The 27,304-nt window shown below is 48.6% G+C and overlaps 1 protein-coding gene across 2 annotated transcripts in view; it reads left to right on the top strand.

Moving 5' to 3' along the window:
• The window catches only part of LOC121542791 (protein Jumonji-like), an 88,377-nt gene that overhangs the window by 49,501 nt on the left and 11,572 nt on the right, over window positions 1–27,304 (top strand). For both annotated transcript variants that reach the window (XM_045208548.1, XM_041852332.2), the window contains exons 5-9: window positions 7,582–7,773; window positions 10,964–11,169; window positions 12,542–13,790; window positions 17,471–17,598; window positions 18,000–18,389. In XM_045208548.1, coding sequence (XP_045064483.1) covers window positions 7,582–7,773; window positions 10,964–11,169; window positions 12,542–13,790; window positions 17,471–17,598; window positions 18,000–18,389 — 2,165 coding nt within the window. The remainder of the gene's footprint in view (window positions 1–7,581; window positions 7,774–10,963; window positions 11,170–12,541; window positions 13,791–17,470; window positions 17,599–17,999; window positions 18,390–27,304) is intronic.

The following is a 27,304-nucleotide window of genomic DNA, read 5'->3' as shown; positions in this document are numbered from 1 at the left end:
GGCGTGACAGTACCCCCCAAAGGCGCGGACTCCGACCGCGCCAAACAACCACAACAGGGGAGGGACCGGGTGGGCACTCCGCCTCGGCGGCGGATCCGGCCCGGACATGACCCAGGCACGGGTTGTGCTGGACTGACGACGCGCACCCCTGGCTTGGTGCGTGGAGGAGGAACGGGCCTTACCAGGCTGACGACGCACACCGTAGGCTTGGTGCGTGGAGCAGGGACAGGCCGGACTGGGCTGACGAAGCACACCACTGACTTGGTGCGGGGAGCAGGAACGGGCCGGACCGGGCTGACGGGCGCACCCCTGACTTGGTGCGGGGAGCTTGGATGGGCCGGACTGGGCTGGCGACGCGCACCACAGACTTGGTGCGGAGAGCAGGAACGGGCCGGACAGGGCTGACGCAAACGCACCACAGACTTGGTGCGGAGAGCAGGCACGGGCCGTGCCGGACTGACGCACGCACACCACTGGCTTGGTGCGGGGAGCTTGGATGGGCCGGACTGGGCTGGCGACGCGCACCACAGACTTGGTGCGGAGAGCAGGAACGGGCCGGGCTGGGCTGTCGACGCACACCGTAGGCTTGGTGCGTGGAGTAGGAACGGGCCGAACCGGGCTGACGATGCGCACCCCTGACTTGGTGCGGGGAGCAGGAATAGACCGGACCGTACTGGGGACACACACCACTGGCCCTACACCGGGATCTGGAACGGGCCGGACCGGACTGGCAACACACGCCAGTACCTCTCGCCGTGCCTCTACATCCTCCATCCCCTCTTCGACCAGTGGCCCCCGTAACCTGGCGGCCTCCTCTGGCAACCCACTGGGCCGCTCTATCGCGGCCTCCTGCTGGTCCGACGTCGTGAGCCCCCCCCTAAAAAATTTCTGGGAGTCTCTCTTCCCCGTGGGCCAGGCCTCGATAATTCTCGCCCACCTCTCGCTCCTCTGCTTCCAATCTCCGTCATTCAGCTCCTCATTCGGCTTGACCCAGTCGAAGCTCTGCCTCCACTGTTGCCAAGTCCACCTACTCTGCTCCTCACTAGGCTGCTTGGTCCAGTTCTGGTGGTTTCTTCTGTCACGATCGTCTACGAGAGAGGACCAATGCGCAGCGTTGAAGGTGAACATAATATATATTTATTAACTGATCACACGATCAAAACAATAACCAACGATGCGTGACGTCTAAGGTTACAACACGAACAAACCTTAACGGAACAAGAAACCACAACACAAAGTGAAAAGACCGATAGTTAAATATGGCTCCCAATCAGAGACAACCAGCTGACACTCGTTGCCTCTGATTGGGAGTCACTCAGGCCCACATAGATATACAAACATAGACTTACATACCCTGGCTCAACATAACATAGTCCCCAGAGCCAGGGCGTGACAGTACCCCCCCCCAAAGGCGCGGACTCCGACCGCGCCAAACAACCACAACAGGGGAGGGACCGGGTGGGCACTCCGCCTCGGCGGCGGATCCGGCTCCGGACATGACCCAGGCACGGGTTGTGCTGGACTGACGACGCGCACCCCTGGCTTGGTGCGTGGAGGAGGAACGGGCCTTACCAGGCTGACGACGCACACCGTAGGCTTGGTGCGTGGAGCAGGGACAGGCCGGACTGGGCTGACGAAGCACACCACTGACTTGGTGCGGGGAGCAGGAACGGGCCGGACCGGGCTGACGGGCGCACCCCTGACTTGGTGCGGGGAGCTTGGATGGGCCGGACAGGGCTGGCGACGCGCACCACAGACTTGGTGCGGAGAGCAGGAACGGGCCGGACAGGGCTGACGCAAACGCACCACAGACTTGGTGCGGAGAGCAGGCACGGGCCGTGCCGGACTGACGACGCACACCACTGGCTTGGTGCGGGGAGCTTGGATGGGCCGGACTGGGCTGGCGACGCGCACCACAGACTTGGTGCGGAGAGCAGGAACGGGCCGGGCTGGGCTGTCGACGCACACCGTAGGCTTGGTGCGTGGAGTAGGAACGGGCCGAACCGGGCTGACGATGCGCACCCCTGACTTGGTGCGGGGAGCAGGAATAGACCGGACCGTACTGGGGACACACACCACTGGCCCTACACCGGGATCTGGAACGGGCCGGACCGGACTGGCAACACACGCCAGTACCTCTCGCCGTGCCTCTACATCCTCCATCCCCTCTTCGACCAGTGGCCCCCGTAACCTGGCGGCCTCCTCTGGCAACCCACTGGGCCGCTCTATCGCGGCCTCCTGCTGGTCCGACGTCGTGAGCCCCCCCCTAAAAAATTTCTGGGAGTCTCTCTTCCCCGTGGGCCAGGCCTCGATAATTCTCGCCCACCTCTCGCTCCTCTGCTTCCAATCTCCGTCATTCAGCTCCTCATTCGGCTTGACCCAGTCGAAGCTCTGCCTCCACTGTTGCCAAGTCCACCTACTCTGCTCCTCACTAGGCTGCTTGGTCCAGTTCTGGTGGTTTCTTCTGTCACGATCGTCTACGAGAGAGGACCAATGCGCAGCGTTGAAGGTGAACATAATATATATTTATTAACTGATCACACGATCAAAACAATAACCAACGATGCGTGACGTCTAAGGTTACAACACGAACAAACCTTAACGGAACAAGAAACCACAACACAAAGTGAAAAGACCGATAGTTAAATATGGCTCCCAATCAGAGACAACCAGCTGACACTCGTTGCCTCTGATTGGGAGTCACTCAGGCCCACATAGATATACAAACATAGACTTACACACCCTGGCTCAACATAACATAGTCCCCAGAGCCAGGGCGTGACACACTCACAGTACACTACAATATCAACCAGCTCACACTCACAGTACACTACAATATCAACCAGCTCACACTCACAGTACACTACAATATCAACCAGCTCACACTCACAGTACACTACACTACCAACCAGCTCACACTCACAGTACACTACAATATCAACCAGCTCACACTCACAGTACACTACACTACCAACCAGCTCACACTCACAGTACACTACACTACCAACCAGCTCACACTCACAGTACACTACAATATCAACCAGCTCACACTCACAGTACACTACACTACCAACCAGCTCACACTCACAGTACACTACACTACCAACCAGCTCACACTCACAGTACACTACAATATCAACCAGCTCACACTCACAGTACACTACACTACCAACCAGCTCACACTCACAGTACACTACACTACCAACCAGCTCACACTCACAGTACACTACAATATCAACCAGCTCACACTCACACTACACTACAATATCAACCAGCTCACACTCACAGTACACTACACTACACTACCAACCAGCTCACACTCACAGTACACTACAATACAATACCAACCAGCTCACACTCACAGTACACTACACTACCAACCAGCTCACACTCACAGTACACTACAATATCAACCAGCTCACACTCACAGTACACTACAATATCAACCAGCTCACACTCACAGTACACTACAATATCAACCAGCTCACACTCACAGTACACTACAATATCAACCAGCTCACACTCACAGTACACTACAATATCAACCAGCTCACACTCACAGTACACTACAATATCAACCAGCTCACACTCACAGTACACTACAATACCAACCAGCTCACACTCACAGTACACTACAATACAATACCAACCAGCTCACACGCACAGTACACTACACTACCAACCAGCTCACACTCACAGTACACTACACTACAATACCAACCAGTTCACACTCACAGTACACTACAATACCAACCAGCTCACACTCACAGTACACTACACTACAATACCAACCAGCTCACACTCACAGTACACTACACTACCAACCAGCTCACACTCACAGTACACTACACTACAATACCAACCAGCTCACACTCACACTACACTACAATACCAACCAGCTCACACGCACAGTACACTACACTACCAACCAGCTCACACTCACAGTACACTACACTACAATACCAACCAGTTCACACTCACAGTACACTACAATACCAACCAGCTCACACTCACAGTACACTACAATACACTACCAACCAGCTCACACTCACAGTACACTACACTACCAACCATATCACACTCACAGTACACTACACTACCAACCAGCTCACACTCACAGTACACTACACTACAATACCAACCAGTTCACACTCACAGTACACTACAATACCAACCAGCTCACACTCACAGTACACTACAATACCAACCAGCTCACACTCACAGTACACTACAATATCAACCAGCTCACACTCACAGTACACTACAATACCAACCAGCTCACACTCACAGTACACTACACTACAATACCAACCAGCTCACATGCCACCAGAAACAGCAAAGACCTGCCCACCTGCTGCTAAGACTAGTCTCATGTCAAGTGCCATACTTCAACATGTAGCACTATGGATACCAGTACAAACGCACACTGGCATCAATGCTCAGCGTTTTTCTCGCCCATGCAGCTCTATTGTCATGATTGCCTTTCTGATCGATTTTCTTGGTCTAACCCATGCAACTCAATGGAATCTTTCCCCAATGCCCGTACACATTCACACCGGCCCCAATGCATAGCCTAATTGCAATCAATCACTAGCCCACCATTTAACTCTGCATGGACTACTATCTCCCCAATGCACAATCACATGGAAGCCCATGCAGCAGGCAGACATTGCTATGGACCCACTGACCTTCAGAGAGGATAAATGGCCATTCATGTGCCCTTGGGCAGAGAGAGGGCTGAGTAGGCTGAACAGGCTCTCCATTGTGAGAAGGGCAGTAGCCTGGGGTCTCCTCTCAGTGAGGATCATCATCATGGTGGACTAGAGGGAGGTCGGAGGGACTGAGGTCGGAGGTCGGAGGGACTGAGGTCGGAGGGACTGAGGTCGGAGGTCGGAGGGACTGAGGGAGCTGTCTTTTTCTCTCAGGTTGCGTCCCAAATGCCACCCTATTCTCTACATAGTACACTACTTTTGACCAGGGGCCACATGGGTCTTGGTCAAAAGTAGTGCACTATGTAGGGAATAGGGTGCCATTTGGGATGCAGCCTGTCATTAGGCTAAGCTGATGCCTCCAGGGTTGGTTGATTAGTGTCGTGGCCCAGGGGCTATTAATACACAGTGTCCCATAGACATGTGGTGTGTCCAGATGTGTCTTCACGTTTCAAGTTGTAATGTCACGTGCACAAGTTCAGTGAAATGCCTTTCTTGCTAGCTCTAAACCCAACAATGCAGTAATCAATATCAACGTAGTACTAAAAATAACAAGGTAGAACAGAAACACAGGAGATATACAAATAAGAAATAAGAAGAACAGGAGGAAGTAAGAATCTAAAAACAGGATCAGTTCAATACCATATTTATAATGTGCAGGGATACTGGAGTGATGGAGGTAGATATGTATAGGGGTAAGCATACTATATACAGGATCAGTTCAATACCATATTTATAATGTGCAGGGATACTGGAGTGATAGAGGTAGATATGTATAGGGGTAAGCATACTATATACAGGATCAGTTCAATACCATATTTATAATGTGCAGGGATACTGGAGTGATAGAGGTAGATATGTATAGGGGTAAGCATACTGTGTAGAGTCCTGTGAGTGCATAGAGACTAAATACAAGGATCTCTGGTGTGACCTTTATTCCTCGTGGTTACAACTATGACGGAGCTGGGTAGTATGGATGGAACTATGAGGAGGGAGGTGGGTAGTATGGATGGAACTATGAGTAGGGAGGTGGGTAGTATGGATGGAACTATGAGGAGGGAGGTGGGTAGTATGGATGGAACTATGAGGAGGGAGGTGGGTAGTGTGGATGGAACTATGAGGAGGGAGGTGGGTAGTATGGATGGAACTATGAGGAGGGAGGTGGGTAGTATGGATGGAACTATGAGGAGGGAGGTGGGTAGTATGGATGGAACTATGAGGAGGGAGGTGGGTAGTATGGATGGAACTATGAGGAGGGAGGTGGGTAGTATGGATGGAACTATGAGGAGGGAGGTGGGTAGTATGGATGGAACTATGAGGAGGGAGGTGGGTAGTGTGGATGGAACTATGAGGAGGGAGGTGGGTAGTGTGGATGGAACTATGAGGAGGGAGGTGGGTAGTGTGGATGGAACTATGAGGAGGGAGGTGGGTAGTGTGGATGGAACTATGAGGAGGGAGGTGGGTAGTATGGATGGAACTATGAGGAGGGAGGTGGGTAGTATGGATGGAACTATGAGGAGGGAGGTGGGTAGTATGGATGGAACTATGAGGAGGGAGGTGGGTAGTGTGGATGGAACTATGAGGAGGGAGGTGGGTAGTGTGGATGGAACTATGAGGAGGGAGGTGGGTAGTATGGATGGAACTATGAGGAGGGAGGTGGGTAGTGTGGATGGAACTATGAGGAGGGAGGTGGGTAGTGTGGATGGAACTATGAGGAGGGAGGTGGGTAGTGTGGATGGAACTATGAGGAGGGAGGTGGGTAGTATGGATGGAACTATGAGGAGGGAGGTGGGTAGTATGGATGGAACTATGAGGAGGGAGGTGGGTAGTGTGGATGGAACTATGAGGAGGGAGGTGGGTAGTATGGATGGAACTATGAGGAGGGAGGTGGGTAGTATGGATGGAACTATGAGGAGGGAGGTGGGTAGTGTGGATGGAACTATGAGGAGGGAGGTGGGTAGTATGGATGGAACTATGAGGAGGGAGGTGGGTAGTGTGGATGGAACTATGAGGAGGGAGGTGGGTAGTATGGATGGAACTATGAGGAGGGAGGTGGGTAGTATGGATGGAACTATGAGGAGGGAGGTGGGTAGTGTGGATGGAACTATGAGGAGGGAGGTGGGTAGTATGGATGGAACTATGAGGAGGGAGGTGGGTAGTATGGATGGAACTATGAGGAGGGAGGTGGGTAGTATGGATGGAACTATGAGGAGGGAGGTGGGTAGTGTGGATGGAACTATGAGGAGGGAGGTGGGTAGTGTGGATGGAACTATGAGGAGGGAGGTGGGTAGTATGGATGGAACTATGAGGAGGGAGGTGGGTAGTATGGATGGAACTATGAGGAGGGAGGTGGGTAGTATGGATGGAACTATGAGGAGGGAGGTGGGTAGTGTGGATGGAACTATGAGGAGGGAGGTGGGTAGTATGGATGGAGATTAATAAAGGACTAAATACACGTGTCGACCGACGGTGAAAAGCAGCGTGTGGCCGTGTGATCACCTGCTGGGTGTCGACCGACGGTGGTGATTCAGCGTGTAGAATTGGGAAATAAACAGAAAATGACCACTGATTTTCTGGTCAGAGGAAGATTGAAGCACATGCACATCTGGTGCTTTCCATGCCAACAATGGCCTCAAACCATGTCATACTGCAATAAGAGCTCTTCATCATTGTCTTGAGTATCTCTACATCAAAATGTGTTGCAATATATGAATGTTCTTCTTGCTACGGCTAGTGGTAATATAGGCTCAGTTGTGTGCTGCAGACTCCTTTCTAAAGCCATCTGTTTCCCTCTCTCTGTCCCTCTCTTCCTCCATACCCATCCCTCTGTCTGCGCTCGCCCTCCCTCCCCCTCTACTCTCCTCCCTCTCAGGCTCGGCTGCGTTGCCAGGCAACATGGCGTACTTTGGGAGTGCCCAGGATGATGTGGATCTGGAGGATGAAGATGATGAGGAGGAGGAGTGTGACGACAGGATGTCAGCTCTCAGCCACAACTCCACTTCCTGTCCGTCCTCACAGCGGAAAAACAAAACAACGCCGGGGAAGAAGGTTTCCAATGGACATGGTACTCACTACTGATCTACCATGTTTGTTTTGTTCTCCTTCTAGTTCGCTCAGTCGCTCAGTCGCTCAGTCACTCAGTCACTCAGTCACTCAGTCGCTCAGTCGCTCAGTCACTCAGTCACTCAGTCACTCAGTCACTCAGTCACTCCGTCGCTCAGTCACTCAGTCACTCAGTCACTCAGTCACTCAGTCACTCAGTCGTTGGCTTGGCTTGCTCACAATAACTCAGTCAGCCAGTCACTCACTCACTCAGTCACTCACTTAGTCACTCAGTCATTCACTCACTCAGTCATTCACTCACTCACTCACTCACTCAGTCAGTCAGTCAGTCACTCAGTCACTCACTCAGTCAGTCACTCACTTAGTCACTCATTCACTCAGTCAGTCAGTCAGTCAGTCACTCAGTCACTGACTCTTTCCCAGACGTCGTTCTACTTCACCTAGTAACTGAGTAACAGAGGCCCATACTGTATAATACTCCCTCACCAATCAGAAGAAGCCTAGTGAATTACAGCTCTGTCTCCTCTCACACCATGAGCATATACTGTAACATATATAGTGCACTACTTTTAACCAGGAACCCTGGCCAAAAGTAGTGCACTACATAGGGAATAGGGTGCCATTTAGCAAGCAAACCATGTACTCAATGATCCGTGTCCACAAACAGAGCTCCATCATCCTCCCTTCACACACACACACACACACACACACACACACACACACACACACACACACACACACACACACACACACACACACACACACACACACACACACACACACACACACACAAACACACAACCTGTATGCATAACACCAGGCGTTATTCACTTCAACTGAAGCAAAGTATACACATCTCTCACCCAGAGCTCACCCAGAGCTCACCCAGAGCTCACCCAGGGCCGTGGGTCTTAAAGGAGCAGCATCTCTCACCCAGAGCTCACCCAGAGCTCACCCAGGGCCGTGGGTCTTAAAGGAGCAGTAGCCCTCACCCAGAGCTCACCCAGGGCCGTGGGTCTTAAAGGAGCAGTAGCCCTCACCCAGAGCTCACCCAGAGCTCACCCAGAGCTCACCCAGGGCCGTGGGTGTTAAAGGAGCAGCCATGTTTGTACAGTATACACACAGAGTCTCATATAGAACGTATGGTTGGAGATATAGAGACCTCCTCCTCTCCTCTGCCCTCGGTTGTTCTATGGGCCTACAGAGGACGAGTCACAAATGGCTGAAAGGTGCTCTATGGGAAAGCCAAATGTTACTCGGAGCCAGAGTGTTGGTCCTGCACACGTTGAGGGAACCAGAGACTTCTACCAGCAAGAGCTCGTGCCAAGTAGGACACTTTAATATGCTGCGCTGGCAGGAGACCAACTGCTTAGTGTAAAATACAGCTCCCTCAGGCAGATATAGAGCACCGCTTTCACTGATTAACTGACCCAACAAAGAGTATTTCTCCGTTTCACTAATATCTTACTATCCAACATTGGACACTTTCTTTTCAGTAGGCCTGTCATAACAGTACTTTGAGTTTGAAAGCTGCAGTATATTCGAATGGACGGATTAGATTTTTAATATCACCGTGGGTGGTACTATATTTATTTTGTTCCCCTTTTCCCGGAGATATTGAGTGCCGTTGAAATGAAAGCGTTGTAAAAAAAGAATAATATTTCTCACAGTTCAAATAGGTGTTCAAATAGGTGTTTGTTAGAATGACACTACTGGGAGCTCCACAGTGAGTCACTGAAAGCGTTTGAACTGATTTGACTAACCATTTTTGATTTGATTTGATTTGATTTGAACCACAGTCTTTTCAAGTTACCTTGTAATAATAATCTACATGTAAATGTAACAGTCATAATACAAACAGACATATCATGACAGATAGGCAGTTGCATCCCACTGGGCACACATTGGTTGAATCAACGTTTTTTCCATTACGTTGAACCAACGTGGACTAGACATTGAATTGACCTCTGTGTGTGATGGGTGATTTGAAGGAGTCAGGCGCAGGAGGGTAAATCACAGAATACAGAGTTTATTCCGTAGTACAGAGTTACGCAGAAATGCTTCAAACAGTCCAGTGGCAAAACAGGCGCACTGGAACCAAACAGGCACACGGGGAAAATATACCCCGGCAATACAAAATACACGGAGCTCAACCGAGCTACTCTCTCCTCACATTAAACAATCACCCACAAGGACAAGGGGGGCAGAGGGAACACTTATACATGTACTAATGAGGGGATATGGACCAGGTGTGTGTAATAAACAAGACAAAACAAATGGAATGATGAGATGAGGAGCGGCAGTGGCTAGAAGGCGGGTGACGACGAGCGCTGAAGCCTGCCCGAACAAGGAGAGGAGGCAGCTTCAGAGGAAGTCGTGACACAGTGCCCAGTGGCCTAGCTCTTAACACACGACAGATAGACTGACAATGCTATCATAATTATCAACTTAGGCATTGTTATTCAAGTGTGAAATATGGTTTAGCTGAGAAGCTCCTGCATAATTTCAATAGAAAGCCTACTTTTGTTTGTCCATATAGGACGTTTCTTTTTTTGCTGAGTTGACGGACACTCCACCTCCAAACGCCCCTTTTTCAGGACCCTGTCTCAAAGATAATTCGTGAAAAATCCAAATAACTTCACAGATCTTCATTGTAAAGGGTTTAAACACTGTTTCCCATGCTTGTTCAATTAACCATAAACAATTAATGAACATGTACCTGTGGAACGGTCGTTAAGACACTAACAGCTTATAGACGGTAGGCAATTAAGGTCACAGTTATGAAAACTTAGGACACTAAAGGGGCCTTTCTACTGACACTGTAAAACACCAAAAGAAAGATGCCCAGGGTCCCTGCTTATCTGCGTGAACATGCCTTAGGCATGCTGCAAGGAGGCATGAGGACTGCAGATGTGGCCAGGGCAATAAATTGCAATGTCCGTACTGTGAGACGCCTAAGACAGTTGACAGTGAGAGGAAGTTTCTTTTTTTGCTGAGTTTAGTATGGTGTTTACGGTTTCTTAATTACACATTCAGTATGAATGTGGCTTTGGCCACACCACTTTTAAGGTTAGTGTAAGGATAGGTTAAACAGAAAAGTTGTAAAACTGATGTTGAAGAAAGGCAGATCTTCACATATTTTGTTAGTGTAAACAGTCCATATATTTAATTGTCCTCATTCTGTGTTCCAGTTTTGAATGGCCACTGCAGGTCCTTACGGGGGAAGGAGCTCATCCTGAGGCCCAGAGGGAGAGAGGCTGTCCAGGCCAGAGAGAGGGCTGAGCGGGGAGAGGCCCGGAGGGAGCACCACAGGACCTCTAAAGGACCCCCAGCCAGGAACTCCGGCACCACCCACAGCCTTCGCCACAGCAGGCCCACCCAGGAGCACCCAAAGCAGGTACACCAGGGAGACACGGATGGGCTGGGATGGAGAGTACCTGGACTGAATCCCAAATGGCACTCTATTGATAATTCTCTATGTAGTGTACTACTTTTGACCACCGCCTATAGGGCTTTGAACAAAAGTGGTGCACTATATAGGGAATAGGGTGCCATTTGGGACAGATTCAGTGTGTATCTTAATGGTCTGATGCCAGCGTGCCAGTCTGTTAGTGTTGGCCCCAGTAGACCATCGCTGCTGGAGGGTTTACATTTCCTGTCCTCCTGGTACAGCTTCCTGTTGGCTACAGGCATGTTGATCTCTCTCTCTCTCTCTCTCTCTCTCTCTGTCTCTCTCTGTCTCTCTCTGTCTCTCTCTGTCTCTCTGTCTCTCTCTGTCTCTCTCTCTCTCTCTCTCTCTCTCTCTCTCTCTCTCTCTCTCTCTCTCTCTCTCTCTCTCTCCCTCTCCCTCTCCCTCTCCCTCTCCCTCTCTCTCTGTCTCTCTCTGTCTCTCTCTGTCTCTCTCTCTCTCTCTCTCTCTCTCTCTCTCTCTCTCTCTCTCTCTCTCTCTCTCTCTCTCATAAACAAGACTTCCCCTTCCCCTCTGCCGTAACTAACCCCTCAATGTTTACAGATCTGATCTGCAAGGTTTAAGGAAGCAATATGGTGGAAACTCCACCACACTGCTGACATAGTCTGGTACACATTGTTCTGTATGGCACTGGGAGCAGTGATGCCCTCTGGTGGGCGGAGTGGGATAGTTCCTAATTATTCCCAGCAACTCTAAGCCACTCCCTGACACACACAGACACCTTATGCAGAGGAATAATACTGACAGTTACTGGCTTTATGTATATAACCTTGGCAGACATACATCATTAAGGATATTTAGCATGAGTACTATTTCAAACACATTCCAATTTGGGTCTTCCGTCATTCAGTCTGTGACCCAAATGGCACCCTATTCCCTATATAGTGCACTACTTTTGATTGGTGCCCTATGAGCTCTGGCCAAAAGTAGCGCACTATATAGGGAATAGGATGCCATTTGGGACGCAGATCTGATCTCCTTTGTGCATCTGCTGTTGTATAGGAGGGGTGCCAGAAGCCTCTCCCTGTCCTTGGCAAACCAACAGGTGACAGATTGTCAGGTGTCCTGTCCACCTTGGACTGGAACTAATCAACCACACCTCAGTAAGAGGAGATCTGAATTCTGTAATGTTCCAGTACTGTGTATGCTCAGATTAAAACGTGGACCGATGGTCAATGATAAAATGTATAGCAGCACTAGATATAGAAGGAGAGGACATACTGTAGCGAGGTACAAATGATGATGTGTGAGATTTCCCAAATTACTTTATTTTTGATAATCCTACTTTTGTCTATTGCAGGTTTCAAAAGTGAACAGGCTGTCGCGGGTATCGTCAGCTACTGTACGCAACTCCTGTGCCAAAAAGCCCCCGGCCTCCCGAACACTGTCGTCCAGAACTGTGAAGTCCACAGCCGCAGCGCTTCCCAGGGGCCACATCCCCTACACCAAAGCCAGACTTCTCAAAGAGGCCAAACTCACACTGGGCAAAAGAGCCTCCTCCAAAGCTCGCCAACCCGTGAAGACCCACCGCCGCCCTCACCCTCGCACACCACACTCCAACTCAGGAAAAGCCTCAAGCGGCGATGCAAAGACTCCCAACAAACAGGAGGTACAATCCAACAAGGCAGCCGGCGGGTGTTGCCTACAGCGAGTCAACGGGCAGCTTCACCCACGCCGATGTGGCGGTCAGCAGGTACTGCAGGGGCGTGAGGGCGTCAGACACTCCAAGAGACGTCTGGGGCTCCCGGCTGAGGAGTGTCTGACAGAAACACCGGAGTCTTCAACGGAGGTCAAAAAGGTCAGACTGCAGGTCAACGCCCCGGAGACGCGAAGCAGCAGGAAGGTCAACGTCCAGGAGAAGGCTGTGGCGGTGTCAGGCGGCCATCTTGGTAAGGTCACGTCATCCCGACCTTCCTCCTCGGAGCGAAGACCGAAACGAGCCTCCGCTGGCACGCTGATGTTGACCCGACAGGCACAGCCCATACCCCCTATTGCTAATACTACTACTACTACTGCTACTGCTACTACACCACCAGCTAATAACACTACTTCTAAGAAAACTTTCCAGGCCACTTCCAAGAACACTTCCCAGGGAACTTCCAAGGGCACTTCCACCTCCACTTCCTCTACCTCAGCAGCCAAGGTCAAACCAGGCACCAGCAGCCCAGCTAAAGCAGCAGCAGAACCTAAAGCAACAGAGTGGCAGCGGGGACAGCGGGGTAGTGGGGAGAAGAGAGGTGCAGCACCACCCCCGTCCCTGTCCCTAACCGAGGTGCCAGTGTTCAGACCCAGCCTGGAGGAGTTCCAGGACCCCCTGGTGTACGTGGAGGCGGTGCGGGTGCAGGCAGAGAGCTATGGGCTGTGCAGGGTGGTGCCCCCTCAGGACTGGAGGCCAGAGTGCAAGCTGAAGGAGGACATGAGGTTTGTGACCCAGGTGCAGCACATCCATAAGCTGGGTCGGCGCTGGGGGTCCAACGTACTCAGGCTGGCCTGCATCAGGAAACACCTCCAGGCCCAGGGTATCTCCATGGAAGACCCACCGCTCATAGGTACATTTCTGCAAGACTGATACTTAGGTTGCGTCCCAACTACTTTTGACCAGAGCCCTATGGGGGTCCTATGGACCCTGGTCAAAAGTAGTGCACTATATAGGGGAAAGGGTGCCATTTGGGTGCCACTAATGTTTAATGTAAAATACATTTTGGGAGCAGACACATCATGTTATTCTAGTACAGTTTTACTTTATTCTAATACAGTTTCATGTTATTCTAGTACAGTTTTACTTTATTCTAATACAGTTTCATGTTATTCTAGTACAGTTTTACTTTATTCTAATACAGTTTCATGTTATTCTAGTACAGTTTTACTTTATTCTAATACAGTTTCATGTTATTCTAGTACAGTTTTACTTTATTCTAATACAGTTTCATGTTATTCTAGTACAGTTTTACTTTATTCTAATACAGTTTCATGTTATTTGAGTACAGTTTTACTTTATTCTAATACAGTTTCATGTTATTCTAGTACAGTTTCATGTTATTCTAGTACAGTTTCATGTTATTCTAGTACAGTTTCATGTTATTCTAGTACAGTTTCATGTTATTCTAGTACAGTTTCATGTTATTCTAGTACAGTTTCATGTTATCCTAGTACAGTTTAACTTTATTCTAGTACAGTTTTACTTTATTCTAGTACAGTTTCATGTTATTCTAGTACAGTTTCATGTTATTCTAGTACAGTTTCATGTTATCCTAGTACAGTTTTACTTTATTCTAGTACAGTTTCATGTTATTCTAATACAGTTTCATGTTATCCTAGTACAGTTTCATGTTATCCTAGTACAGTTTTACTTTATTCTAGTACAGTTTTACTTTATTCTAGTACAGTTTCATGTTATTTGAGTACAGTTTAACTTAATTCTAGTACAGTTTAACTTTATTCTAATACAGTTTAACTTTATTCTAGTACAGTTTCATGTTATTCTAGTACAGTTTCATGTTATTCTAGTACAGTTTCACTTTATTCTAATACAGTTTCATGTTATTCTAGTACATAGGTCCTCACAACTCTACAATGAGTGGCTATCTATCAGTTTTGTGGGTTTGCAGTTTCCTCTTGTTAGTGTGCTCTACTATAGTCAAAAGGGCTGCTCCCAAATGACCTCTGACCCATCTCTCATCCTGACCTCTGACCCATCTCGCATTCTGACCTCTGACCCATCTCTCATCCTGACCTCTGACCCATCTCGCATTCTGACCTCTGACCTCCCTCTCATCCTGACCTCTGACCCACCTCTCATCCTGGCCTCTGACCCACCTCTCATCTCATCCTGACCTCTGACCCACCTCTCATCCTGACCTCTGACCCACCTCTCATCTCATCCTGACCTCTGAACCACCTCTCATCCTGACCATCTTGCCCATTGGCTGCTGCTGATTGCTCTAAGTGTGTTTGTTAGTGAGACCTTGACTGACCTTCCTAGTGAGGAAGGATTACTGTTCCTCTGCCAGCTGGCAGCTTTGATGAGATTACACTGGGAGAGATGGGGCTGTCAGGATGCCCGACACACACACACACACACACACACACACACACACACACACACACACACACACACACACACACACACACACACACACACACAGACACACACACACACACACACACACACACACACACACACACACACACACACACACACACACACACACACACACACACACACACACACACACACACACACACACAAACAAACAAACAAACAAACAAACAAACAAACAAACAAACAAACAAACAAACAAACAAACAAACAAACAAACAAACAAACAAACAAACAAACAAACAAACAAACAAACAAACAAACAAACAAACAAACAAACAAACAAACAAACAACAAACAAACAAACCACACACCACAAACACACGCACACACCAACCATTTTTTGAGCAAGGAGACCCCATACAGCCAAGCTATGGTGAAAAGGGAAGACAGACAGATTGTCTTCAGTGATCTTTTTCCTACTACAACATTATAATGGTTCAGTATATTACCCACCATGCTGTGCTCTGATGGGACTTCTCATGAGTAGAGTAGCTCACACACACTGGTACTGGTCTGGGGGTTGTCAGAGTGTGAGTGTCTGTGTGTGAGTGTGTGTGAGAGTGTGTGTGTGAGAGTAGGTGTGTGTGACAGTGTGTGTGTTTGTGTGTGTGTGAGAGTGTGTGAGAGTGAGTGTGTGTGACAGTAAGTGTGTGTGAGAGTGTGTGTGAGTGTGTGTGAGAGTGAGTGTGTGTGTGAGAGTGTGTGTGTGTGTGTGTGAGAGTGATTGTGTGAGAGTGTGTGTGTGTGAGTGTGTATGTGTGAGAGTGTGTGTGTGTGAGAGTAGGTGTGTGTGACAGTGTGTGTGTTTGTGTGTGTGTGAGAGTGTGTGTGTGTGAGAGTGTGTGTGAGAGTGTGTGAGAGTGAGTGTATGTGACAGTGAGTGTGTGTGAGAGTGTGTGTGTGTGTGAGAGTGAATGTGTGTGAGTGTGTGTGTGTGTGTGTGTGTGTGTGTGTGTGAGAGTGTGTGTGTGAGTGAGCGTGTGAGAGTGACAAATGGGGAAGGTCTGTAAGGGGTTTTACAGGCAGCAGACACCATGGGGAGGAAGAGCAGAAGAGATATCAGCTGGGTCTCAAATGACACACTATTCCCTATATACTGCACTACTTTTGACCAGGGCCCAGAGGAGTTCTATAGGGAATAGGGTGCCATTTGGGACTTAGCCGTTCTCTCTCTCAGGCTCCAATACCTACAGGCCTCTGCTTTGTCAGAGTGGGCCTCAACATCAAATAGGATAATGGCTGTCTAAACCAGGCTGTCCTGTCTAACAGAGCCGTATCATTCATTCGTCAGACATCCACAGTCTCGCATGTAGAATATTTGGGTGTAATTAGTTTGCAAGCTTATTGTAAATGTAGTGATTTGTAGTGAACGTTGCTGCTTATTCAGACTCCATGTTTATCAGCCCCATCGGTCCTCTCTATATCGTCACAGGTGCATACATCCATTAACCAGTGTTCTTCTATCTTGGTCATGGGGACCCACTGGGTGTGCATGCTTTTGTTCCAGCCCTGTGCTAATACAACAAATCAACCAATCATTATTAAGCCATGTGGGTTCCCAGAACCAGGATTAAAGAACATTGTTTTAACCTCCTTGTTCTGTGTTCCCTCTCACCCTCCTTCACTCCCTCTCTATCCTCCCTCCCTCCCTCTCACCCTCCTTCACTCCCTCTCTATCCTCCCTCCCTCCCTCTCACCCTCCTTTACTCCCTCTCTATCCTCCCTCCCTTCCTCTCACCCTCCTTCACTCCCTCTCTATCCTCCCTCCCTCCCTCTCACCCTCCTTCACTCCCTCTCTATCCTCCCTCCCTCCCTCTCACCCTCCTTCACTCCCTCTCTATCCTCCCTCCCTCCCTCTCACCCTCCTTCACTCCCTCTCTATCCTCCCTCCCTCCCTCTCACCCTCCTTCACTCCCTCTCTATCCTCCCTCCCTCCCTCTCACCCTCCTTCACTCCCTCTCTATCCTCCCTCCCTCCCTCTCACCCTCCTTCACTCCCTCTCTATCCTCCCTCCCTCCCTCTCACCCTCCTTCACTCCCTCTCTATCCTCCCTCCCTCCCTCTCACGCCCCTCCTCTTCCTCCACATCCTCCCCCCTCACCTTCTCACTCCCTCCCTCCCTGCCTAGGCGGCTGTGAGTTAGACCTGGCCCGGTTCTTTCAGCTCATCAACGACATGGGCGGCATGCAGCAGGTCAGCGACATGAAGAAATGGAGTAAGCTAGCCGACCAGCTCCGTATCCCCAAGACTGCGCAGGTACTGTACCGCTTCAAGGTTGGGTCCCAAATCGCATAAACGGCACCCTGTTCCCTACATAGTAGACTGCTTTTGACCAGGACCCATAAGGCTCTGGCCTACTATATAGGGAATAAGGGGCCATTTGGTACCCAGCCACCTTGTGTTGACCATGATGCTGTTCTGTAACAAGCACTTCTTTCCAGCATCCATGTCTTGTAGTGTTTCATCTACACCTGAAGTGGGTCATGTTTTTTATTCTACCTTTTTATTTGAGACTGACTACTGATGAAAACCAACTGCCAGCCCAGCTAGCTGCATAGCTAAGTACAGCACTTTGACATTTGATGTGAACACTAACCTATGCCCACCCTGTCAACCTTCAAATGCAACGTAATAATGCCCTACCACCCAAACCACAGGATCGTCTGGCCAAGCTGCAGGAAGCCTACTGCCAGTACCTACTGTCCTACGACTCCCTGGACCCCGCTGAGCGCTCCCGCCTGGAGAGGGAGGTGCTGGAGGAGAAGGGGAGGCTGGAGAAGAGGAGGGGGCCCCTGGAGGGCCACCCAGATGACTCCCAACAGAGCCTGCTCCAGTTGCCCCGCTGTGAGCCCAAGAATGGCCTGGTAAACGGGGTGGTGCAGAGGAACGGCCTGCCCAGGAGCCTGGAGGAAGGAGAGAGAGAGGTGAAGAAACAGGAGGAGATGTGGCTGAGGTCCAGCAGGAGGAGGCTGTTCGCTCAGGAGAAGAAAGGAGGAGCGGAGGAGGAGGAAGGGGTTCTCAGCGACCAGCACAAGTGTATATACAGGGTAGGTCATTTCAGCCTGTCTCTGGCCCTGTACACACTCAGGTTGAACAACTGATGTTTAGCCCAACAAATTTAGCACAACAAATGTGATACAACAGAGTTTTTCTGGACAAAAAATAATTACACAAGCATAGTGGAGGCACTACACAACGCTTGTGTAAATATTGTTGCGCAAACGTGTGTGAAGAATCTATTGGTAGCAGAGTCTATTGGTTAATGAGCTCTGTGGTAGCTGTGTGTGTGCAGAGTGAATACAGTGCAGCACTGTCAATACAGTCTATTGGTTAATGAGCTCTGTGGTAGCTGTGTGTGTGCAGAGTGAATACAGTGCAGCACTGTCAATACAGTCTATTGGTTAATGAGCTCTGTGGTAGCTGTGTGTGTGCAGAGTGAATACAGTGCAACACTGTCAATACAGTCTATTGGTTAATGAGCTCTGTGGTAGCTGTGTGTGTGCAGAGTGAATACAGTGCAACACTGTCAATACAGTCTATTGGTTAATGAGCTCTGTGGTAGCTGTGTGTGTGCAGAGTGAATACAGTGCAACACTGTCAATACAGTCTATTGGTTAATGAGCTCTGTGGTAGCTGTGTGTGTGCAGAGTGAATACAGTGCAGCACTGTCAATACAGTCTATTGGTTAATGAGCTCTGTGGTAGCTGTGTGTGTGCAGAGTGAATACAGTGCAACACTGTCAATACAGTCTATTGGTTAATGAGCTCTGTGGTAGCTGTGTGTGTGCAGAGTGAATACAGTGCAGCACTGTCAATACAGTCTATTGGTTAATGAGCTCTGTGGTAGCTGTGTGTGTGCAGAGTGAATACAGAGCAACACTGTCAATACAGTCTATTGGTTAATGAGCTCTGTGGTAGCTGTGTGTGTGCAGAGTGAATACAGTGCAGCACTGTCAATACAGTCTATTGGTTAATGAGCTCTGTGGTAGCTGTGTGTGTGCAGAGTGAATACAGAGCAACACTGTCAATACAGTCTATTGGTTAATGAGCTCTGTGGTAGCTGTGTGTGTGCAGAGTGAATACAGAGCAACACTGTCAATACAGTGTGTATAGCTGTTAGTGCCTGGAGGCAGAACTACACTATCCCTGGTTCAGTTGCTCTCACATCTAATATAGGTCACTGCACATCTGCAAGCACAGAGGCCAAACACACAATCAGACACACGCGCGCACACACACCTCATTTTGACAACACGTCACCCCATGTCAACTTATCACTGTCAGTATTTCTGTCTTCATGCTCCATGATGCTCTTCTGTTGCTCACAGTTCTCTTATAAGTAGTATCAGTTAGTTCTGCTGTAGTATCAGTTAGTTCTCCTGTAGTATCAGTTAGTTCTGCTGTAGGATCAGTTAGTTCTGCTGTAGGATCAGTTAGTTCTCCTGTAGTATCAGTTAGTTCTCCTGTAGTATCAGTTAGTTCTCCTGTAGTATCAGTTAGTTCTCCTGTAGTATCAGTTAGTTCTCCTGTAGTATCAGTTAGTTCTCCTGTAGTATCAGTTAGTTCTCCTGTAGTATCAGTTAGTTCTCCTGTAGTATCAGTTAGTTCTACTGTAGTATCAGTTAGTTCTACTGTAGTATCAGTTAGTTCTGCTGTAGTATCAGTTAGTTCTCCTGTAGTATCAGTTAGTTCTCCTGTAGTATCAGTTAGTTCTCCTGTAGTATCAGTTAGTTCTCCTGTAGTATCAGTTAGTTCTGCTGTAGTATCAGTTAGTTCTCCTGTAGTATCAGTTAGTTCTCCTGTAGTATCAGTTAGTTCTCCTGTAGTATCAGTTAGTTATCCTGTAGTATCAGTTAGTTCTCCTGTAGTATCAGTTAGTTCTCCGGTAGTATCAGTTAGTTCTCCTGTAGTATCAGTTAGTTCTACTGTAGTATCAGTTAGTTCTCCTGTAGTATCAGTTAGTTCTCCTGTAGTATCAGTTAGTTCTCCTGTAGTATCAGTTAGTTCTCCTGTAGTATCAGTTAGTTCTCCTGTAGTATCAGTTAGTTCTCCTGTAGTATCAGTTAGTTCTCCTGTAGTATCAGTTAGTTCTCCTGTAGTATCAGTTAGTTCTCCGGTAGTATCAGTTAGTTCTCCTGTAGTATCAGTTAGTTCTCCTGTAGTATCAGTTAGTTCTCCTGTAGTATCAGTTAGTTCTCCTGTAGTATCAGTTAGTTCTACTGTAGTATCAGTTAGTTCTCCTGTAGTATCAGTTAGTTCTCCTGTAGTATCAGTTAGTTCTCCTGTAGTATCAGTTAGTTCTCCGGTAGTATCAGTTAGTTCTCCTGTAGTATCAGTTAGTTCTCCTGTAGTATCAGTTAGTTCTCCTGTAGTATCAGTTAGTTCTACTGTAGTATCAGTTAGTTTTCCTGTAGTATCAGTTAGTTCTCCTGTAGTATCAGTTAGTTCTACTGTAGTATCAGTTAGTTCTCCTGTAGTATCAGTTAGTTCTCCTGTAGTATCAGTTAGTTCTCCTGTAGTATCAGTTAGTTCTACTGTAGTATCAGTTAGTTATCCGGTAGTATCTGTTACAGTTCTCCTGTAATATCAATTACTTATAGCGTTTAATCTCTCCGTTTGACTTCCTACTTTTTTAATTAAACCTGGCTCGTAGGGAGTATTCTGTCTGTGAATGCCAGCATAGCTGGGTCCATATTAAATAAATATATTGGGCCATAATAAGAAATACAGCAATCTCCTCCACACATGTGGGAAAGCTTACAGTGACTGACTGTAGTCCAACAAACCAGGTATTGTCCTGGTGTCACGATCGTCTAAGGAGGAGGACCAAGGCGCAGCGTGATGAACAAACATACTTTAATTAGTTAAAGTTTAAACAATACAAAACAAGAAACGACTAATGAAATCCACGGTATCAATGACCGAACACGGAACAAAAACCCACAAACACAAAGGGAAAACAGACAGTTTAAATATGGCTCCCAATCAGAGACAACCAGCCAACAGCTGACACTCGTTGCCTCTGATTGGGAGTCACTCAGGCAAACATAGAATACAACAAACTAGAATGAACACCACAGAATGAACACACCCTGGCTCAACATATAGAGTCCCAGAGCCAGGGTGTGACACCTGGCACATTCATACAGGCTCTCAGTCCGTCTGTCCCTGCCTGGCTGTCTGTTGTGTGTCTGAGCTTACGTCCCAAATGGTGCCCAATTCCCTGTGTAGTGCACTACTTTTAACCAGGGCCCTTAGGGCTCTGATCAAAAGCAATGCACTATATAAGGGAACAGGGTGCCATTTAGGACACAACCTGAGAAAAGCCTCCGGATGGAAGACTCCCCTTCAGCAGCAGGAAGAGGAAGGAAGATGACTTCATGCAGCACAATGATATCCACATGTCTCATGTAGTTTTCACCCTCTCAAAGAAAGCTTTCTGTTCTTGGTCTGGCTGTTGAACTAACATCCACGTGTCTCATGTAGTTTTCACCCTCTCAAAGAAAGCCTTCTGTTCTTGGTCTGGCTGTTGAACTAACATCCACATGTCTCATGTAGTTTTCACCCTCTCAAAGAAAGCCTTCTGTTCTTGGTCTGGCTGTTGAACTAACATCCACGTGTCTCATGTAGTTTTCACCCTCTCAAAGAAAGCCTTCTGTTCTTGGTCTGGCTGTTGAACTAACATCCACGTGTCTCATGTAGTTTTCACCCTCTCAAAGAAAGCCTTCTGTTCTTGGTCTGGCTGTTGAACTAACATCCACATGTCTCATGTAGTTTTCACCCTCTCAAAGAAAGCTTTCTGTTCTTGGTCTGGCTGTTGAACTAACATCCACGTGTCTCATATAGTTTTCACCCTCTCAAAGAAAGCTTTCTGTTCTTGGTCTGGCTGTTGAACTAATATCCACATGTCTCATGTAGTTTTCACCCTCTCAAAGAAAGCCTTCTGTTCTTGGTCTGGCTGTTGAACTAACATCCACATGTCTCATGTAGTTTTCACCCTCTCAAAGAAAGCCTTCTGTTCTTGGTCTGGCTGTTGAACTAACATCCACATGTCTCATGTAGTTTTCACCCTCTCAAAGAAAGCTTTCTGTTCTTGGTCTGGCTGTTGAACTAACATCCACGTGTCTCATGTAGTTTTCACCCTCTCAAAGAAAGCCTTCTGTTCTTCGTCTGGCTGTTGAACTAACATCCACATGTCTCATGTAGTTTTCACCCTCTCAAAGAAAGCTTTCTGTTCTTGGTCTGGCTGTTGAACTAACATCCACGTGTCTCATGTAGTTTTCACCCTCTCAAAGAAAGCTTTCTGTTCTTGGTCTGGCTGTTGAACTAACATCCACGTGTCTCATGTAGTTTTCACCCTCTCAAAGAAAGCCTTCTGTTCTTGGTCTGGCTGTTGAACTAACATCCACGTGTCTCATGTAGTTTTCACCCTCTCAAAGAAAGCCTTCTGTTCTTGGTCTGGCTGTTGAACTAATATCCACATGTCTCATGTAGTTTTCACCCTCTCAAAGAAAGCTTTCTGTTCTTGGTCTGGCTGTTGAACTAACATCCACGTGTCTCATGTAGTTTTCACCCTCTCAAAGAAAGCCTTCTGTTCTTGGTCTGGCTATTGAACTAATATCCACATGTCTCATGTAGTTTTCACCCTCTCAAAGAAAGCCTTCTGTTCTTGGTCTGGCTGTTGAACTAATATCCACATGTCTCATGTCGTTTTCACCCTCTCAAAGAAAGCCTTCTGTTCTTGGTCTGGCTGTTGAACTAATATCCACATGTCTCATGTAGTTTTCACCCTCTCAAAGAAAGCCTTCTGTTCTTGGTCTGGCTGTTGAACTAACATCCACATGTCTCATGTAGTTTTCACCCTCTCAAAGAAAGCCTTCTGTTCTTTGTCTGGCTGTTGAACTAACATCCACATGTCTCATGTATTTTTCACCCTCTCAAAGAAAGCCTTCTGTTCTTCGTCTGGCTGTTGAACTAACATCCACATGTCTCATGTAGTTTTCACCCTCTCAAAGAAAGCTTTCTGTTCTTGGTCTGGCTGTTGAACTAACATCCACGTGTCTCATGTAGTTTTCACCCTCTCAAAGAAAGCTTTCTGTTCTTGGTCTGGCTGTTGAACTAACATCCACGTGTCTCATGTAGTTTTCACCCTCTCAAAGAAAGCCTTCTGTTCTTGGTCTGGCTGTTGAACTAACATCCACGTGTCTCATGTAGTTTTCACCCTCTCAAAGAAAGCCTTCTGTTCTTGGTCTGGCTGTTGAACTAATATCCACATGTCTCATGTAGTTTTCACCCTCTCAAAGAAAGCTTTCTGTTCTTGGTCTGGCTGTTGAACTAACATCCACGTGTCTCATGTAGTTTTCACCCTCTCAAAGAAAGCCTTCTGTTCTTGGTCTGGCTATTGAACTAATATCCACATGTCTCATGTAGTTTTCACCCTCTCAAAGAAAGCCTTCTGTTCTTGGTCTGGCTGTTGAACTAATATCCACATGTCTCATGTCGTTTTCACCCTCTCAAAGAAAGCCTTCTGTTCTTGGTCTGGCTGTTGAACTAATATCCACATGTCTCATGTAGTTTTCACCCTCTCAAAGAAAGCCTTCTGTTCTTGGTCTGGCTGTTGAACTAACATCCACATGTCTCATGTAGTTTTCACCCTCTCAAAGAAAGCTTTCTGTTCTTGGTCTGGCTGTTGAACTAACATCCACATGTCTCATGTAGTTTTCACCCTCTCAAAGAAAGCCTTCTGTTCTTGGTCTGGCTGTTGAACTAACATCCACATGTCTCATGTAGTTTTCACCCTCTCAAAGAAAGCCTTCTGTTCTTGGTCTGGCTGTTGAACTAACATCCACATGTCTCATGTAGTTTTCACCCTCTCAAAGAAAGCCTTCTGTTCTTGGTCTGGCTGTTGAACTAACATCCACGTGTCTCATGTAGTTTTCACCCTCTCAAAGAAAGCCTTCTGTTCTTGGTCTGGCTGTTGAACTAACATCCACGTGTCTCATGTAGTTTTCACCCTCTCAAAGAAAGCCTTCTGTTCTTGGTCTGGCTGTTGAACTAATATCCACGTGTCTCATGTAGTTTTCACCCTCTCAAAGAAAGCCTTCTGTTTTTGGTCTGGCTGTTGAACTAATATCCACGTGTCTCATGTAGTTTTCACCCTCTCAAAGAAAGCCTTCTGTTCTTGGTCTGGCTGTTGAACTAATATCCACGTGTCTCATGTAGTTTTCACCTTCTCAAAGAAAGCCTTCTGTTTTTGGTCTGGCTGTTGAACTAACATCCACGTGTCTCATGTAGTTTTCACCCTCTCAAAGAAAGCCTTCTGTTTTTGGTCTGGCTGTTGAACTAACATCCACGTGTCTCATGTAGTTTTCACCCTCTCAAAGAAAGCCTTCTGTTCTTGGTCTGGCTGTTGAACTAACATCCACGTGTCTCATGTAGTTTTCACCCTCTCAAAGAAAGCCTTCTGTTCTTGGTCTGGCTGTTGAACTAATATCCACGTGTCTCATGTAGTTTTCACCCTCTCAAAGAAAGCCTTCTGTTCATGGTCTGGCTGTTGAACTAACATCCACATGTCTCATGTAGTATTCACTCTCTCAAAGAAAGCCTTCTGTTCTTGGTCTGGCTGGAACTAACATCCACGTGTCTCATGTAGTTTTCACCCTCTCAAAGAAAGCCTTCTGTTCTTGGTCTGGCTGTTGAACTAACATCCATGTGTCTCATGTAGTTTTCACCCTCTCAAAGAAAGCCTTCTGTTCATGGTCTGGCTGTTGAACTAACATCCACATGTCTCATGTAGTATTCACCCTCTCAAAGAAAGCCTTCTGTTCTTGGTCTGGCTGTTGAACTAACATCCACATGTCTCATGTAGTTTTCACCCTCTCAAAGAAAGCCTTCTGTTCTTGGTCTGGCTGTTGAACTAACATCCATGTGTCTCATGTAGTTTTCACCCTCTCAAAGAAAGCCTTCTGTTCTTGGTCTGGCTGTTGAACTAACATCCATGTGTCTCATGTAGTTTTCACCCTCTCAAAGAAAGCCTTCTGTTTTTGGTCTGGCTGTTGAACTAACTCCCCCATCTGGTCGGCTGTGATAATCGTTACATTGACAGTGGGCTGCGTCCCAAATCGCATCCTATTCCCTTTCTAGTGCACTACTTTTGACCAGAGCCTGTTCAAAAGTAGGGTGCCATTTGGGACGGAGACAATGTATTGTCACGATCGTCTGAAGGATTGGACCAATGCGCAGCGTTGCGAGTGAACATGATGACTTTATTAACTTAAAGCAACCACGAAGAAAACAACAAATGACGATCCGTGAAGTTCTATACTGAATACTACTAACAGCAACAAAGAAACAATAACCCACAACACAAAGGAGAAACCACACAGAATATATATGGCTCCCAATCAGAGATAACGAGCCGACAGCTGACACTCGTTACCTCCGATTGGGAGTCATCGACCAATCACCACATGACACAAACAAAATGAAACTCACCCATCCCCAACACCACCAAATGAAATACACCCAAACACACGAAAATGAACAACCCTGGCTCAATATAAACGTCCATAGAGCCAGAGTGTCACAGTACCCCCCCCTAAAGGTGCGAACTCCGGGCGCACCAACATCAGGACTAGGGGAGGGTCTGGGTGGGCGTCTGTCCATGGTGGCGGCTCTGGCCCCGGTCGTGATCCCCACCCCACCACAGTCACCACCTGCTTCGGTAGCCTCCTCCCAATGACCACCCTCCACCTAACCCCACCTGGACTAAGGGGCAACCCCGGACTAAGGGGCAGCATCGGCCTAAGGGGCAGCACCGGGATAAGGGGCAGCACCGGGCTAAGGGGCAGCACCGGGCTCAGGGGCAGCACCGGACTCAGGGGCAGCACCGGACTCAGGGGCAGCACCGGACTCAGGGGCAGCACCGGACTCAGGGGCAGCACCGGACTCAGGGGCAGCACCGGACTCAGGGGCAGCACCGGGCTAAAGGGCAGCACCGGACTAAGGGGCAGCACCGGGCTAAGGGGCAGTACCTGACTAGATGGCGGATCCTGGCTGGCTGGCTCTGGCGGATCCTGGCGGGACGGCTCTGGCGGATCCTGGCGGGACGGCTCTGGCGGATCCAGGCTGGACGGCTCTGGCGGATCCTGGCTGGACGGCTCTGGCGGATCCTGGCTGGACGGCTCTGGCGGATCCTGGCTGGACGGCTCTGGCGGATCCTGGCTGGACGGCTCTGGCGGATCCTGGCTGGACGGCTCTGGCGGATCCTGGCTAGACGGTTCTGGCGGATCCTGGCTGGACAGCTCTGGCGGATCCTGGCTGGACGGCTCTGGCGGATCCTGGCAGGACGGCTCTGGCGGATCCTGGCTGGCTGACGGATCTGGCGGATCCTGGCGGGCTGACGGATCTGGCTGCTCATGGCTGGCTGACGGATCTGGCTGCTCATGGCTGGCTGACGGATCTGGCTGCTCATGGCTGGCTGACGGATCTGGCTGCTCATGGCTGGCTGACGGGTCTGGCTGCTCATGGCTGGCTGACGGGTCTGGCTGCTCATGGCTGGCTGACGGATCTGGTTGCTCATGGCTGGCTGACGGATCTGGCTGCTCATGGCTGGCTGACGGATCTGGCTGCTCATGGCTGGCTGACGGATCTGGCTGCTCATGGCTGGCTGACGGATCTGGCTGCTCATAGCTGGCTGACGGATCTGGCTGCTCATGGCTGGCTGACGGGTCTGGCTGCTCATGGCTGGCTGACGGATCTGGCTGCTCATGGCTGGCTGACGGATCTGGCTGCTCATGGCTGGCTGAAGGCTCTGGCTGATCCTGTCTGGCGGAAGGCTCTGGCTGATCCTGTCTGGCGGAAGGCTCTGGCTGATCCTGTCTGGCGGAGAGCTCTAGCGGCTCCGGTCTGGCGGACGGCTCTGAAGGCTCATGGCAGACGGGCGGCTTTGCAGGCTCAGTACA

Source organism: Coregonus clupeaformis, chromosome 28 (genome assembly GCF_020615455.1).
Source record: "Coregonus clupeaformis isolate EN_2021a chromosome 28, ASM2061545v1, whole genome shotgun sequence".
NCBI classification, from domain to species: domain Eukaryota; kingdom Metazoa; phylum Chordata; class Actinopteri; order Salmoniformes; family Salmonidae; genus Coregonus; species Coregonus clupeaformis.
The sequence above is the reverse complement of the archived record's forward strand: the minus strand, read 5'-3'. Positions and strand labels throughout refer to the sequence as shown.